This window comes from Schistocerca americana, chromosome 1 (genome assembly GCF_021461395.2).
Source record: "Schistocerca americana isolate TAMUIC-IGC-003095 chromosome 1, iqSchAmer2.1, whole genome shotgun sequence".
Taxonomy (NCBI): domain Eukaryota; kingdom Metazoa; phylum Arthropoda; class Insecta; order Orthoptera; family Acrididae; genus Schistocerca; species Schistocerca americana.
The window spans coordinates 442,610,213-442,628,383 of record NC_060119.1 but is presented as its reverse complement, the minus strand read 5'-3'; the positions used below and the strand labels follow the sequence as shown (position 1 = coordinate 442,628,383).

Sequence of the window (18,171 nt, the reverse complement as noted above, 5' to 3'; positions counted from 1 at the left end):
TCTGAGCTAACTATTTGTAGTATCGTTCCCAGAACCGATCGCGGTCCTCTGGTTTGGAGCTGAGTAGAAGGCTTAAACCAGAGGCTCAGACGATTCTGCGGAGATCTGGGGTGCAAATTTCTCGACCTCCGCTATCGGGTGGAGAAATGTAGGGTCCTCCTGAATAGGTCAGGCGTGCACTACACGCAAGAAGCGGCTACAAGGGTAGTGGAGTACATGTGGAGTGCACATATGAGTTTTTTAGATTACAGAATTCCCTCTCTAGGCCCGACAAGATGCCTCCTAAGATGCGGCAAGGTAAGAGTAGGCAAAATGCAACAGGGGATAACAATATTAATGTGCTAATAGTAAACTGCAGGAGCGGCTATAGAAAGGTCCCAGAACTGCTCTCATTAATAAACGGTCACAGGGACAGAAAGTTGGGTGAAACCAGACGTAAACAGTAATGAAATCCTAAACTCAGATTGGAATGTATACCGCAGAGACAGGCTGGACAGTGAAGGGGGAGGCGTGTTTATAGCGATAAGAAGTGCAATAGTATCGAAGGAAATTGACGGAGATCAGAAATGTGAAATGATTTGGGTGAAGGTCACGGTTAAAGCAGGCGCAGACATGGTAATTGGATGTCTCTATAGGCCCCCTGGCTCAGCAGCTGTTGTGGCTGAGCACCTGAAGGATAATTTGGAAAATATTTCGAGTAGATTTCCCCACCATGTTACAGTTCTGGGTGGAGATTTTAATTTGCTGGATATAGACTGGGAGACTCAGACGTTCATAACGGGTGGCAGGGACAAAGAATCCAGTGAAATTTTTTTAAGTGCTTTATCTGAAAACTACCTTGAGCAGTTAAACAGAGAACCGACTCGTGGCGATAACATTTTAGACCTTCTGGTGACAAACAGACCCGAACTATTTGAAAAAGTTAACGCAGAATAGGGAATCAGCGATCATAAAGCGGTTACGGCATCGATGATTTCAGCCGTAAATAGGAATATTAAAAAGGGTAGGAAGATTTTTCTGTTTAGAAAAAGTGACAAAAAGCAGATTTCAGAGTACCTGTTGGCTCAACACAAAAGTTTTGTCTCAAGTACAGATAGTGTTGAGGATCAGTGGACAAAGTTCAAAACCATCGTACATAATGCGTTAGATGAGTATGTGCCAAGCAAGATCGTAAGAGATGGAAAAGAGCCACCGTGGTACAACAGCCGAGTTAGAAAACTGCTGCGGGAGCAAAGGGAACTTCACAGCAAACATAAATACAGCCAAAGCCTTGCAGACAAACAAAAATTACGCAAAGCGAAATGTAGTATGAGGAGGGCTATGCGAGAGGCGTTCAATGAATTCGAAAGTAAAGTTCTATGTACTGACTTGGCAGAAAATCCTAAGAAATTTTGGCCTTATGTCAAAGCGGTAGGTGGGTCAAAACAAAATGTCCAGACACTCTGTGACCAAAATGGTACTGAAACAGAGGATGACAGACTAAAGGCCGAAATACTAAATGTCTTTTTCCAAAGTTGTTTCACAGAGGAAGATTGCACTGTAGTTCCTTCTCTAGATTGTCGCACAGATGACAAAATGGTAGATATCGAAATAGACGACAGAGGGATAGAGAAACAATTAAAATCGCTCAAAAGAGGAAAGGCCTCTGGACCTGATGGGATACCAGTTCAATTTTACACAGAGTACGCGAAGGAACTTGCCCCCCTTCTTGCAGCGGTGTACCGTAGGTCTCTAGAAGAGCGTAGCGTTCCAAAGGATTGGAAAAGGGCACAGGCCATCCCTGTTTTCAAGAAGGGACGTCGAGCAGATGTGCAGAACTATAGACCTATATCTCTAACGTCTATCAGTTGTAGAATTTTGGAACACGTAGTGTGTTCGAGTATAATGACTTTTCTGGAGACTAGAAATCTACTCTGTAGGAATCAGCATGGATTTCGAAAAAGACGGTCATGTGAAACCCAGCTCGCGCTATTCGTCCACGAGACTCAGAGGGCCATAGACACGGGTTCACAGGTAGATGCCGTGTTTCTTGACTTCCGCAAGGCGTTCGATACAGTTCCCCACAGTCGTTTAATGAACAAAGTAAGAGCATATGGACTATCAGACCAATTGTGTGATTGGATTGAAGAGTTCCTAGATAACAGGACGCAGCATGTCATTCTCGATGGAGAGAAGTCTTCCGAAGTAAGAGTGATTTCAGGTGTGCCGCAGGGGAGTGTCATAGGACCGTTGCTATTCACAATATACATAAATGACCTTGTGGACGACATCGGAAGTTCACTGAGGCTTTTTGTGGATGATGCTGTGGTATATCGAGAGGTTGTAACATTGGAAAACTGTACTGAAATGCAGGAGGATCTGCAGCGAATTGACGCATGGTGCAGGGAATGGCAATTGAATCTCAATGTAGACAAGTGTAATGTGCTGCGAATACCTAGAAAGATAGATCCCCTATCATTTAGCTACAATATAGCAGGTCAGCAACTGGAAGCAGTTAATTCCATAAATTATCTGGGAGTACGCATTAGGAGTGATTTAAAATGGAATGATCATATAAAGTTGATTGTTGGTAAAGCAGATGCCAGATTGAGATTCATTGGAAGAATCCTAAGGAAATGCAATCCGAAAACAAAGGAAGTAGGTTACAGTACGCTTGTTCGCCCATTGCTTGAATACTGCTCAGCAGTGTGGGATCCGTACCAGATAGGGTTGATTGGAGAGATAGAGAAGATCCAACGGAGAGCAGCGTGCTTCATTAGAGGACCATTTAGTAACCGCGAAAGCGTTACAGAGATGATAGATAAACTCCAGTGGAAGACTCTGCAGGAGAGACGCTTAGTAGCTCAGTACGGGCTTTTGTTGAAGTTTTGAGAACATACCTTCACCAAAGAGTCAAGCAGTATATTGCTGCCTCCTACGTATAGCTCGCGAAGAGACCATGAGGATAAAATCAGAGAGATTAGAGCCCACACAGAAGCATACCGACAATCCTTCTTTCCACGAACAATAAGAGACTGGAATAGAAGGGAGAACCGATAGAGATACTCAAGGTACCCTCCGCCACACACCGTCGGGTGGCTTGCGGAGTATGGATGTAGATGTAGAGGTAGATAGGCAACTTTGATGAAGGGCAAATTGTTGTGGTCTGGTACCTGGGAACAAGCATCTTGGAGAAGTGAAGCTGGTCAGCTATTTGGACGCCACTGTCATGAGCATCTGTGGAAACTGGTTGAAGAATGGTTAAACAATGAATAAGTGAAAACGTGTCAGATTTTCACATCTCATCAAAGAATGTAGAGGTTGGAGGCTTGCCGGCTCTGTGAAGCAGGCTAGGCTACGATCTGTGGCAGATTTTCTGACAGAGGACAATGCTGGTGCAGGCACAAATGTTTCAGCGCATACTGATGGACATGGAGCTCCACAGCAGATAAACCATTCTTTCTCCCATGTTCACCCAACATCATCAATTATGGCAGCAGTGGACACAGTATCATTGAGATTTGGACTGTGTATCAATGGAAATGTGTCACCTGGATGAATCACATGTCTTGTTACACTATTTTGATGGTTGTGTCACCTAGGCGAAAAGCTGCTCTAAACAGACACCATACCACACATGCGTGGTGGTTAGGGCAGCACTGTGGTGTGTAGGAAATTCACATGGGGTACCACTGAACCTATGGTAGTAATTGACAACTGTGGACTACAAGAACATTATAATGGACCACCTGCATCCCTTAATGCTCGAATCTTTCTCTGATGGCAATGGCATCTTTCAGCAGGATAACTATCCATGTCACAAAGCCAGAATCCCACTGCTCTGGCTTGAAGAGCATGATAGTGAACTTATATTGATGTCTTGGCCACAAAATTCACTTTGGCTAAACCTGATGGAACACAGCTGGGATGCTTTTGGTCAATAGCTCTGCACCCACAAACCACTGGGCCGTAATTTACTTAATTAGAATTGGGTGATTTGTGTGTGGATCCCTGATGCCAATGGAAGGGTTCAGTATTCTCTGTCCTGAGGGTTGTTGGCTTTCTTGACCTCAGAGCCTCTATTTATCACTCAAGTAGATCCTCAAGACTGAGTGCATTCTGTTCCAGTCCTCCCACAAAGGAACAATCCCTGGCAGTACTGAGAATTGGATACAGGTCCTTCATATATCAGGCAGATACACTAACCACTGAGCTATAGAGGCAGACATGACTTGTCTTACAACTTTTCAATAAATCATTAGAGTATGGAGTCTTTTTTGCTACAGTTTTTCACTACATTCATAAGCAGATTGATGCATCAGTACAAATTATTTATATTCCAATAGACTAGGCAGTAAAAGGAAATAATTAAGATGAGTATGTACAAACATCAATACCACAACGCACACTATTTAGATCACCCATATTAAAGTAAAGGAAGATAAATGAATAAAGAGAAAAGATGATGAAAGTGTTTAAACTGCAAAATCTTCTGGCCTGTAATGAAGGACACAGTAAGCTTAACTGAGAAATGAAGCACTGATGTCACTAAATGTACTTTCACATGACAGTTACTGAAGCTGTGAACACTTTAGAAATAGGCCACTTAGAAGAATATCGGGCCTAGGAAACTGGCCATTTGTACCATAATTTACAGCCACATGATGTATCATCAAGAATAATACATACTAAAAAAGAACAAGCATCAAGATTTATTTTTCATATTTACTTTAGTTCTATGATGGATCATAAATTTTTAGCCCCCCCCCCCCCCCTCCCCACACACACAAAAAAAAGGGTGTGAGGTGAATTACAGAGCAACTTCTTCCTCCTCAGCTTCCAAATTTCTTGCTCACTCACAAGTATGATGTATTTGCAGAAAAATTATAGCAAACTGTAGGACCTAATGAGTACACACACAAAATTGTATCAATGCAATCATATTGGCTCAGCTATTTGTGACGGCAGGTGTTACATTATTTGATGTTTCTTTCAAAATAATTCTAGAAACTGGCAACAGGTGGCAGCAGCAATCTGTAAATTGGTCTCATATGAAACGAGTCCAGTTTTTGAATGACAGGTGGCTCGTGTGTTGGGAAAAATGCAACCCAACCTATACTTGGGTGCAGTCTTTTTAAGACAAAGTTACTTTGCTCAGGTTAGGTCTCCAAAGTGTTAACACATTACTAGTTCATGAAAATTTAAGTACACAGGAAGACATGCAACTGCTTACAGTTTCTGGAATAAATTAAAAAGAAAAATAAACTACATCTCTGGCGAAAGAGATACATACCTGGCTTTTAGTTTTTCACTCTCAACCTCAAATACATTGATGATGAGATCATTAACTTTCTGTTTGGATTTAACAGAACCCCCAACAGTGTGGGCAACTGCTGTTAGCTTTATAGGTGAAGCAGCTGCAGAGTTCCACAGGAATACTGATGGAGAATACTTATGACAACCTGCAGGTACAAATTCATAGGCACCTGGGAGGTTGACACAAGCTTTGTTCACACCCCTCTCAACTGAGAGGTTCTGTACAGATGCAGCTCCAGATTTTTCAGACACAAGTTTGTATTGTACCTGAATATAAAAGCAAGATTAGAATAGTTACATAATTTATTAAGCAGTATTTTTTTCAAACACTTAATGTTAATATAATAGTCGTACAACAACAATAAAGTGAAGTCAAATGACATTTCTGGCTGATGGACTCCATGGTGTTAGTTCACTTGCACATATTGAAAAGGAATTTTTAACTACTGCACTTCAGTATGTTTGATGTGAGTAAAATTATTATGTACGAGGGCTATTCAGAAAGTAGGGAACATTTCCATCTGACACCGCTAGGTGCACGCTGATAGCGTACATTTTGGTATGTGCATGCTCGGCAGCTCAGTTGGCAGCCATCTGTGACAACAGGAATGTCTCTGCGCGTCTGTTTTTTTTTTTAATTCGAATTTGAAATGTGCGCTGCAATTGAAAATCTCACCAGTTGTGAGGTGCAGTCTGTGATACAGTTTTTGTTGGCAAAAAACCTAAATCCTATAGAAATCTATCATAATTTGTGCAAAGTGTACGGAAATAACATAATAAGTGAATGTCCTGTCTGGAAATAGTGCATTCAGTTTAAAAATGGCCGAGCCAACATTCATGATGAAGAGAAGAGTGGACGCCGAGCATTGTGACTGACGATCTTGTCACTAAAGTTGATGAAACGATTCGTGAAAGCCGTCGCTTCACAATAACAGAGCTTTTGCTTTCTTTTCCACAAGTTTCATGGACTTTGTTGTTTGAAATTGTCACTCAAAAGCTAGGTTACCACAAATTTTGTGCACAATGGGTGCCCAAAATTCTTACAGATCACCATAAAGAACAGCGAATGGGGAGCAACGTTGACATTTCTGGAGGCCTACCACAAACATGGTGAGTCATTACTGGATTGAATTGTAACCAGTGACAAGACTTGGGTGAAACACGTCAATTGTGAGACAAAATTACAATCCATGGAGTGGAGGCACACAAAGTCCCCCCAAAAACCAAGAAAATGTTTGCAAACCTTGTCAGCAAGGAAGTTGATGGCGACAGGGTTTTGAGATAGGCAAGGTGCGCTTCTTATTGATTTTCTTGAATGTGAAGCAACCATAAATTCTGTCCGGTACTGACAAACTTTGCACAGCCTTATAAGAGCAGTTCAAAATAAACACCGAGGAAAGATGATGTCCAAAATCTTGTTTTTGCACAATTCCTGACCTCACACAGCAAATCGTACTAAAGAACCTCTTAATCCATTCAAATGAGAAATTTTCCCTCATCCGCCCTACAGCTCTGATCTTGCACCAAGCAACTTCCACTTGTTTCCCAAGATGAAGAACTGACTTGCAACACAGTGCTTTGATGACGACACAGAACTCCAGGCGGGCGTGACTGACTGGCTGAAGTCTCAGGCGGCTGAATTTTATGACGAAGGTCTTTCAAAGCTTGTCCACCACTATGATAAGTGCCTCAATGTGTTTGGTGACTATGTGGCAAAGTAGTATATCAGTAGCTCTTTCAGATGTATATAATAAAATGTATTTCTTGCAATGTATTTCTTTTAAAATGCCAAAACATTCCCTACTTTCTGAATAGCTCTCGTATAAAATGGTTATTGTTTATAGTTGACGAGTTAATACTGAGTGCAGAGTGCAATGTAGTTTTTGTAATGCCAGTGATCATGTAAGGGGCAGGGAACGAGGGGAGGGGGAAGGTGGAGGAGGAAGAGATGATGAAGCCTAATATCAGCTCACAGCTTGTTCCTCTTAAAAATAATCCCAAGAGCTGCCAGGTTTAAAAACCCAACACACATCACTAACTGAAGGTTTTTTCCAAAGAGACAGAAATACGCTGACATTAAATCTCTCTTTAAGAAAGATGATAAGAGAGATGTCAATAACTAACAACTTGTTTCACTACTGAAATTATTTTCCTATCTTTGTATGTGATGTATTGTAGAATAGTATCACACCTCAGCAACAATAATATCCTCAACAAATCACAGTTTGGGTTTCAGAAGCATTGCTCTACTAATTAAATAACAAAATAGTGCAGTCTAGTATTTTCTGTGACCTATTTAAGGTGTCTGACTGTGTGAATCACGGAACTCTCATAGATGAATTAAGTTTTATGAGGTTGATGGTATAGTCAACTAATGGATAATGTCACATATGGAACAATAGCGGACCTAAGACTGAGTCTTGGGGAACCCCATAAGTGATTTCTTCCTGTTCAGAATAACGTCCCTGGACTACATTGGCTGATCTACTAAGTACAGCTTTCTGCAATCTTTGGATATATATATACAATCTTCCATCTAATATAAGACAAGCAGAATTAGTTCTTTTTGCAGATGGCACTAGTATTATAATCAATCCAAGCATACATACAGAAACAGTAAACAATGTTCTTAAAAGTATCACTGACTGGTTTTCTGTGGGTGGTCTCATCTTCAATTTTAAGAAGATGCAACATATTCATTTCTGCACATCTAAGGGTATTATACTAGTGATAAGTATGACACAGAAGAGGAAATAATAAATTGGTTGGAAACTTCAAAATTCTTACTGATGAGAATTTAAACATTATATGATTCCCAAAACAATGTAGTTCAGCCACATTTGCATGAATCATTGCAAGTCTTGGGGATAGGCGAACTGATAAGTTGACATATTTTGCATATTTTCATTCAATAATGTCATATGGAGTAATGTTTTGAGGTAATTCATTTTTATGGAAGAAAGTCTTCATTGCTCAAAAATGGGTTGTATGAATATGTGGTGCTCACACATAATCATCCTGTAGACACCTGTTTAAGAAGTTATGCATTCTGATTGCTGCTTCACATTATATTTATTCCCTCATGAAGTTTGTTGTAAATAATCCACTATAGTTCAAAAGGAACAGTGATGTACATAATTACAATACCAGAAGAAAAAGACGTTCATTAGCCCATGTTAAAGTTGTCTTTTGCACAAAAAGGAGTGCACAACACTGCAACAAAAATTATTGATCGCTTACCTGTTGATATAAAATGTCTGACAGTCAACAAGATAAAACTTGAAAACAAGCTGAAAAAAGTTTCTCCTTGATAACTCCTCCTATTCAGTAGAATAATTTCTGTTACTGTAACGTGGAAGAGGCGGTGGACAGAAATTACTAACTCACGTCTGTATATTTTGGTAAAAAATAAAAAAATCTTAAAAATGTTCAGCATTTGATTTGTGATCTGAATGTAAAAGGACTTGTTCCACATCATTAATATTTATCATGCAAAACAATCCACAGAACATGAAGCTAACCAACACAAATCATTACATTACATTTTCATGGCCTTCCTCAGGAGGCTGTGGAAGGATTGGAACATAATTTAGAATACTGACATGCCACTGGTGATCACAAATTATACGGATGCCTCTCCTATCTTCCTTGGCCAAAATCCAATCCTGACAGCTCATTTGTCAAGACTCAATCCAAAACCTCATAGTATATCTCAAATCAGATGATGATATGATTTATGTCTTTCACAATGTATTGTTTTTCAGTGTTCATTTTGTTGACTAAATAATGACTACTTTCTTAGGCTCACTAGAGGAAAAATAGCACCTATTGTAATCACTTCTGATTTTCTTGCTATAAACGAGAGTACTTCTGTTTTACTCTGAGAAAAGTATGTCCCAGTAGCTGAATGGTCAGCATGACGGAATGTCTTTCCAAGGGGCCTGGGTTCGATTCCCGGCCAGGTCGGAGTTTTTCTCCACTCAGCGACTGGGTGTTGTGTTATCATCATCTCATCCCCATCGACATGCAAGTCACATAAGAGGCGTCAACTCAAAAGACTTGCACCAGACAAATGGTCTACCCAACGAGAGGCCCTAGCCACATGACATTTCCATTTCCACTCTGAGAAAAAAGGTAAGTGTTGGAGATTTTCTAGAAATGTGTGTGTTATAATCTTTAGAAATACAAAGAATATTTACTTTTACAAGGTGGGGGGATCAAATATGTATAACAGCAACAGGTATCAATAAACAATGCAGAATGTTTTAGAGGTACATGTTAATGAGGATATAAAATCATAAAAATTATAGCCACAATCTTCTAAAATGTGCTTTTTCAACAATCTTATTTGTCTACATTGAGTATAAGGATTTGATAAGTTGATATACATTGCATATTTCCATCCACTGGTGTCCTAATGGTGTAATGCACAGCAGTATGGAACTGTTTTCACAAAAAATGTTCGCAGAAGAAAATGAATAAAATTCTGTGTAAAGTAGCACAAATTTTAAATGTATATTTGTTCTCTGATGAAATTTGTCACCTATGACTAATAGGGTTAACGTGCAGTGGCCTGAGAGACCTTTACAGTTAACTGCGTACCCATTAAATAGACACACATGATACATCAGCAGATCCCTGTATCCTACAATACATTATTAGGACTTCTGTTCCATTACATGTAAACACTTGTCAAAAAATTACTATTCTGAAGTGTACCCTGCTGCTATGAGAGATCCACTGCATGCTGTGCTTTATGATGCTGCCATTCCTGCCTTCAGCATATACCAAAAGGCAATGATAACTTGTTAATTTAGGTGACTGTTTTCAATGATACAAGCATCCAGTTGCAGTATTTCTGCACTCATGCCAATTTCTCAGTTCTCTAACATGAGGTTATCATAGGTAAATGTGTGATGTAAATGTTAATGTGCTGCTGCTGTTGTTTGCTAATGAATGTGTGCTGATGAACTGAAGACAGCAGTACTGGCATTTAACATCCCACTTCCACCATTGTTATTAGAAAGGAGGATACTAACTCAGTCAGACAACAATGACGGAAGATATCAGTTATCAACATTTTCTGGAATCAGACTGGCTTTCGTGTAAAGTGATTTATGGAAACTGCAAAGCCTTTAGCAGAATTTTTGTTTGTTAAGTTTAACTCTATCATGTTCACATGTGAGGCCAGCATCTAGAATCAAAGTAGAAGAGCAGTTCTAGCAAACTGAAGCTGCTGAAAAGGCCTTGAAGCATACATGGGTAGCTCAGTCTGCGTGACCATTGCTCCAAAAAGGAAGGATTTGTTTTCAATCCCGTCCCATCACACAGTTTTAATCTGCAGGAAAGAGTCTAATGTATTAACTACTACATCACTTTGTTTGGCAGCACTGAACTGATGCATGGTCTGCTGCACTGTGGCCTTCTATCTATCATTTCAGATCAAGCTATCCGATAGCTACACATCACCCACACACTGTTGAACATGACAGTGAATTTATTTTGAATGTTCAGTATCCCCACTAGTGGACATTAATATGGACACAGATTTGCTGGTGTGGGTCCCATGGGAGAGTAGTGCAGCAAGCTGGCACAGATGGTGTAGGTAAAGCAAAGGACTCTGTGGGTAAACCCACTGACACAGGTGTTCATCTGTGTTTGGCGATAGGCAACAGCCTGTCAGTTCTTATGCTGATGTTAACTACCTCAGACCTCGCCTTTGCCTCACTTTGTGCTCTGTTTCCCCATGATAATGCTCAGCTGTTTGTGCTGGTCGCATTTTGTGTTTATCTCTGTGCTAGTCTCTACGTGGTGTTCAGAGACTCTCCTCCTGTCATAGATTGACTTGCACATAAAGTTTTGTACCCTCTATTGAAGTCTAGCTCCCTGGCTTTGTCAGCTAGTACAGTTAAATTTTTGGGACAGTGCTGGTTTTGTAGCATTGTCATGCCCTGTGTAAATACAAAAGAATGAATGTACTCAGGGTATTCCATTCTGGGCCTTTGAATGGTGCTTTTAAATACCCCATTATCATCGTGACTTCACAGCTGAAGTGTCTCTTTAGAGTGGTTCTAATTATTTTACCATAATCAATCATGTTGAGACCTGGTGTCTAGGACTAACTGTCCACCACCGGCACCTGGACTATCAATGAACATGCTAACGGTATATAATACTATGTCATGCCAAACACTGCAACTTATAGAGGCAACAGAAGCATACCATTCATCTCTATTCATTTGCTCAGACTAGATATTTTGAGTAGTGAGATAAACTGGTCCAAACATGGTCACAAACATAGGGTTAACGATACTATATCTCACGGGTAAATTAATTTTTAATGAACTTATTCCTCATAAGTGAACAAAAAGTTACACAATGGATGATAAAGTCAGCAACATCAGACACAGCAGAAGTATACAATTAATGTGCAGTCTCATCATGAAAACTTGATGCCAATGTTGGGTCGGCTAGTTCTAGATAAAGACACTCTAATACAACACGGCATGACTATAATCTTAAAACATGAAATTTAAGTTATTAAGCCTTAGAATACCAGTAACTTTAGTCAATAACGGCATGATGGAAAGATGCTGATTTCCGTGGAATTGTTATATTTACCCCAAAAATAAAGCAGCAAAGTGTACAAAATAAATATGCCATTGTAAATGTGTAAGTAAGAAGCAAGATCATTAATGGAAAGTACAGACTGGAATATTAACACTATTAAGAAAAGAACAGATTGTTACTCACTGTAAAGATGACATGCTGAGTTGCAGACAGATGCAATAAGGAACTGTTACACACTGAGCTTTTAGCCAAAGCCTTCTTCAGAAAAGAAAAAGCACACATTCATACAAGCAGGCACATCTCACGCACACATGACCGCTACCTCTGCCCACTCCAGCCAGAATGCAACTGTCACATTGAATGAAAGCAGCAATCTGGAATGGGACAGGGAAGAGGGATGGATAGCAAAGTTCAGCTGGGAGTGGAGCCTCTCTGCCGCACCACTGGATGAAGGGTGGAAAGGGGGGCTACGGATATGTTTGATACCGTTGGCCTGACAGAAGTTGCGGAAGGAGGACGCTGTGAATTGGGGACCATTATCGGAGACCAACATGTGTGGCAGGCCCTCAAAAGTGAGAACCTGGGCCAGGGCCATGAGTGTTGCCTCCGTGATGGTGGATGCCATGCGGACGACTTGAGGGTATTTGGAGTAGGCATTAACGATGAGTAACCAGATGGACCCCAAAAACAGACCCAAAAAATCGATAAGGATGTGATCACAGGGCCAGCAAGGCACAGGCCAGGGTGCAAACGACTGAGGGGGACTTGCCTGGTGACGCGCACACGCAGTGCGCCCATGGACCAGGTGGTCAATGTCACCATCGATGCCAGGCCAATACACATACTGGCGAGCCAAGACTTTCATATGGGACATACCCTAGTGTCCCCGCGGTGTAACAAACTGAGCACCCAAAGCTGTAAATCCGGAGTGATGACCACCCGATGGGCATCCAACTCTGTGGCCAACAGAAGGACATCATCAACCACGGAGAACCTGTAGGACAGGTGGCGCCAGGGGCTGAAATCAAACTGCATCCAATGAGTAACATAGGAGGGCCACCCGTGGACCACGTAGTGGAGAACCTGCTGTAAGATAGGGTCGCGGTGGGTAGAGGTGGCAATGTGAGCAGCCATAAGAGGCAGACCGTCCAGCACATCCCCGTGGGCGGAATCAATGTGAAAGCAGAGGACCTCCTGTTGGTCAAAGGCAGGATTGGGAACTGCTGGGAGACGTGACAAAGCGTCCGCATTAGCATGGGGGGCAGTGGGTTTATACCGGATGGTGTAAGCGTAATTTCATAAAAACAGTGCCCAGCGAAGACGATCGCCAGGGCCTCCTTTTAAATCTGGGCGTAGTTCCGTTGTGCTAGGGTCAACGTCTTAAAGGCACAAGTGATGGGCTGTTCAGAGCCATCAGCATCTCGATGCGCGAGGACGGCCCCAATGCCGTATGCCGATGCATCAGCTGCCACAACCATGGGGTGGTCCTGAGAGAAGGGAGTAAGGGAAGGGTCGGACTTCAGTATCGCCTTTAAACAGAGAAAAGCCTGGTCACAGGCAGGCAGGAGTCCAAGCAAAATATACCCCTTTGCGACGCATGTGATTGAGGGGTTGACCAATGGAGGCAGCCTGGAGCAAGAACTTTAAGTAATAATTAACTTTGCCCAAAAACCCATGGAGTTCAGATAAGTCCTCTGGACGAGGAAGGGCCTCAATGGCCATGACATTACGACCCGAAGGGTGAATGCCATCTTTGCTAAGCCCGTGGCCTAAGTATTCCACTTCCAGTTGAAAAAAAACAACACTTGTCCATCTGACAGCATAAAATAGAAGATTTCCGAGTATGAAATAAGGCGCTGAGGGTTTGCAAATGTCCCTGGTGGGAATGCCCGGTGACCAAGATGTCATCCAGATAATTCACAAAGGCGGGGATAGGTTGTGTAAGCTGCTCCAGGAACCGCTGGAAAATGGCCGGCGCTGAAGAGACACCAAAGGGAAGGTGCTTGTACTTATACAATCCGAAAGGCGTGTTGATAACCATGATGTTCTGAGAGTCGGCATCCAAGGGTAACTGGTGGTATGCCCCTGCCAGGTCAATCCTTGAAAAATACTCCCCCCCCCCCTCCCCCCTCCCGCCAAGCTTGGCGAGGAGGTCTTCCTGTCGGGGAATGGGGTAAGTGTCAACGAGGGACTGAGCATTGACCGTAGCGCCGAAGTCCCCACACAGCCGAAGGGACTCATTGGGTTTCCGTATGACCACCAATGGCGTTACCCAGGCACTGTAAGACACAGGCTCCAGAACGCCAGCGGCATGGAGCTGATCAAGTTCCTGCTTGACTGCCGGCCATAAGGCCACCAGAAAGGGCCAGGCCCAGAAAAAGCGAGTCTGCGTATCTGGCTGTAGGGTGATGTGCACCTGAAAACAGGAAGCACATCCGAGATCCATTGCAAACAACAACGCAAAAGCGGAGCACAGATTGTGCAAGTCCTGAAAAGGAACAGCCGTGGAAACGACCTTAACTTCGTCGGAAATTGAGAAGCCAAACAGTTGAAACGCGACAAAGAGGCTAAGGAGCTGGGGAACACGCTTGTACGTCGCCTGGACGATGAACTGACCACAAAGGCGAATGGAACCGTTTCCGTAGGCGACCAAAAGGTGAGAGGGAGGTGACAACTCAGGAGAGCCCAGCCGGGTATATGTCACCATATTAATCAGGGAGACAGTGGCCCCAGCATCGACCTGAAAATTGACATCCTCAGTGAAAAGGCGGAGCGTGAGGAAAAGCTTTCACGCTGGTGAGTCATCCTGTGGGATGACCAACTGCAGAGCATGAACTGTATCTTGAGACCCAGGACGGGCAGGATTGGAGTGAGTCGAGTGACTACAACAAACCAGTCAGATGTGGTCCTCCTCATTACACAGCGTACACGTTTTCCTACATTGGGGACAACCAGCTCGAGAATGTGCAGTAAAGCACTGTGGGCAAGATGGAAGTGGGCCTTGCGATCGGCCACGAGGGGTGACTGGAGGCGCCGATGCCATAGAGATGTCAGACAACGAGAAGTTCCGACGGCGCTGGCCACGTCCTCATCGCGAGGGCAGAACCCGCCATGATGCCTCAATTGCCGTCACCTGCAGCCCCGTCATAAGATGCTAGTTAGCTGCTTGAGCAGTTTCAAAGGAGTGGGCAATGCAGAGAATCTCTTCCAAGGAGGGGTTGTTGAGTTTCAACACCGCAGTATCGACCTCAGGATCGGTAGCCAGCTGAACCACCACATCCCGGATCAGGGAGTCCGCATACGAAGCCTTGCACTGCTGATTGGTGCCCGTAAAATCGCATTGACGGCTGAGACCCTGCAAGTCTGTCACCCAGGAACGATATGATTGACCATGCTGGTTATGGTACTGCTGGAACTTCAACCGAGAGGCGACCACATGGTAGCGTTGGCAATAATAGTTTGTCAGGAAAAGGCATATCTCCTGGAAAGAGAGAGCCACAGGATCAGACAACGGTGCTAACTTGTGGAGAAGAAAGAATGTGTCTGGGGAGGCCCACGACAAAAACAATGACCGCTCCAAGGAGTGGTCCGTGAGTTGAAAATCCGTAAAATGTTGTTTCAGCTGATGTAAGTAGCTTTCCCAGTCCTCTTTAGGGTCATTAAAGGGTAGGAACGATGGCGGACATGGGAAAGCATTGGAAACCCAAGGACTCGGAAGTTGTTGTGGTAACACATCCCGGGCATCGACTTTGTCCGTTAGCAAACCGCAGTGACTGTTTTAAGATGTCTAACTGGAGCTGTTGCTGCTGCGTGAGCTGCTGCTGTTGCTCCCGAAGACAGACCAACTTCGCCTCCATGCTAACAACTACCACCATTTACCTCGTCGCCAAAAATGTTGTAACCATGAACTGTTCTGGTTGCGGGGTGCCCAAGAAAGTGCAGCGGGACCAAACGGAGAGTGGTCCGAGAACAAACAAATAAATGGAAAGGCTGGGCATGAAAAAATGACGGACGATCGAGAGAGATCTTACGACGACAACACGCAAGAAGCTACAGAGTGAGAGGAACAACCACACGAATCCAGGACGTCCACTAGTAATGAAAACAAAGAACGGTAAACATGCTGTCTGTTGTCGAGGCAATATGTCAAGACTCATGTAATGATTAGACTCGCTTGCTGAGCGAGAGGCAGGCACTTAAATACATAATCGGGGGCACCACTATTGGTTGCTGGGACCACGTGTTCCACTGTGGCTCCCTCACACTAAATGTGGGCCAGGAGGCACATGCCACCACGGCTTATGGCGCGATGGTGCAGAGACCTTCAGGGGTCTTTGACGTCCATGACGTCTGGCGTGGATTCAAATTCTAAGGCATGCGGTACCGGAAAAACAGCCTCAGTTTTTGGCCCACCACAAAGGCTTAGTGTGTAAGGTGCCATGTCAGTAAGCTGAGGGATGGCTGGTTGGTTGGGTGATTTGGAAGGAGTGCACAAAACAGTGAGGTCATCGGATTAGGGAAAGATGGGGCACGTAGCCAGTTGGGCCCCTTCAAAGGAACCATCCTGGCTTTTGCCTGAAGCGATTTAGGGAAATCATGGAAAACTTAAATCAGGACAGCCAGGCCCAGGTTTGAACCATCATCCTCCTGAATGGAAGTCCAGTGTGCTAACCACTACACCAGCTCGCTCGGTGCTGAGGGCCACTGATTCAACTTCACCCTGAAATAAATTTTGGTTCGCTTTTCTTTCTTTATCCTTTCTCTATTTAAATTTTTAATAAGAGCTGATAACCACCTTTATAACATTGATACAACTGATTTCATGTTTAACTCGCAACAGGCATACTTATAATGTTACAATTTATAATTTTTTGAGAAACTATGGCAACAAAAATAGTTATTGCACAATGAAAATTGTGTGAAACACAGCAACATTAGATTTCCAATACATTTAAAGGGAAACAAGTCATTAACATTTGGCTGTATCAGTTCTTCATATGTTAATTTTGGAGCCATAAGTCAGTGTGTAGCCTAAATTCAGAAGTCTTTTCCCTCATTTCTGGTTGTATACATGAACAGCAGCGCCCCCGATCGTGTATTTAAGACTAACCGTTGCGTGAGTCTTGACATATTTCAACACCTACAGCAATAAAATTGTCACACAACTTAAAGGAGTGCTAATCTTACACCATTCACTCTTGGCTGCTTCACCACACCAAAATCAGCACCACTTTAAAGGATGGCAAGTATGTGCTTCCTCTCTGATTTCAGAGGATGATATTCCGGCATGGAAGCAATAGTGTGATCTGATGTTTGGTTTGTGGGGTGCTCAACTGCGCGGTCATCAGCACCCGTAGAAAGTCCCAATTTTTTGCACAGTCCAATCGAGCCACTGTCAAGAATGATGATGATGAAATGATGAGGACAATACAAACACCCAGTCCACGGGCAGAGAAAATCCCCAACCTGGCCAGGAATCGAACCCGGGACCCCATGATCCAGAGGCAGCAAAGCTAGCCACTAGACCACGAGCTGTGGACACTACAGTGTGAGATGGCAAGCATCTTAAACTACATTATCATACAGTTCATTCTCCAATCCCCAACCCTGATACGTCCTTCCCTTTTGAGAAAAAATGATGTTTGCATGAAATTGTTTTTAAACAGTTCAGAGTAAATGAGTTATCAAGTAGGAACAAGAAAACATGTTTCAAAAATAGCACACTACATTAGATTTTTAAGAAAAAATGAGGCACACAAATTAAAATGGCCAGCCATTTACTCAGATAAAATATGAATTCGTACATACAGTATTATTCTGGGAACAAAAGTGCCCGTCTATGTCTAACTACTGTGCTATGCAGACCTTGGTGTACAGAAGCATAGTGCGTGACTGTGCTCCACTTATTAGAAAACTGGAGTGTAGAAAGTTACTACACCCACTTGCCTGTTTCTCAAGACTGAATATGATGGGACTGCCGCTCTGACCAGATCTTTCATTCATTTTGCCGGATAATAAGTGAAAATGGTGATAAACAGTTAATACTTATACATGGAAACATTTATGAATACAATGCAAAAACTATAGTCCAACTTTTTAATTGTCAGTAGTGAATGGTGACAAACATAAAAATTAAGGTACGCAGAGTACCAAATAGGCCATATTCATAATGCCTGCACACACACACACACACACACACACACACACACACACACACACACACACACAGAGAGAGAGAGAGAGAGAGAGAGAGAGAGAGAGATGAGGGGGGGGGGGGGCGAGAGAGAGAGAGAGAGAGAGATGAGG

At 42.9% G+C, this 18,171-nt stretch overlaps 1 protein-coding gene across 2 annotated transcripts in view; it reads right to left on the bottom strand.

Annotated features, from left to right (window-relative positions):
• The window catches only part of LOC124602995 (nodal modulator 3), a 154,289-nt gene that overhangs the window by 30,803 nt on the left and 105,315 nt on the right, over positions 1–18,171 (bottom strand). For both annotated transcript variants that reach the window (XM_047136362.1, XM_047136363.1), the window contains one exon: positions 5,273–5,562. In XM_047136362.1, the coding sequence (XP_046992318.1) occupies positions 5,273–5,562 (290 nt within the window). The remainder of the gene's footprint in view (positions 1–5,272; positions 5,563–18,171) is intronic.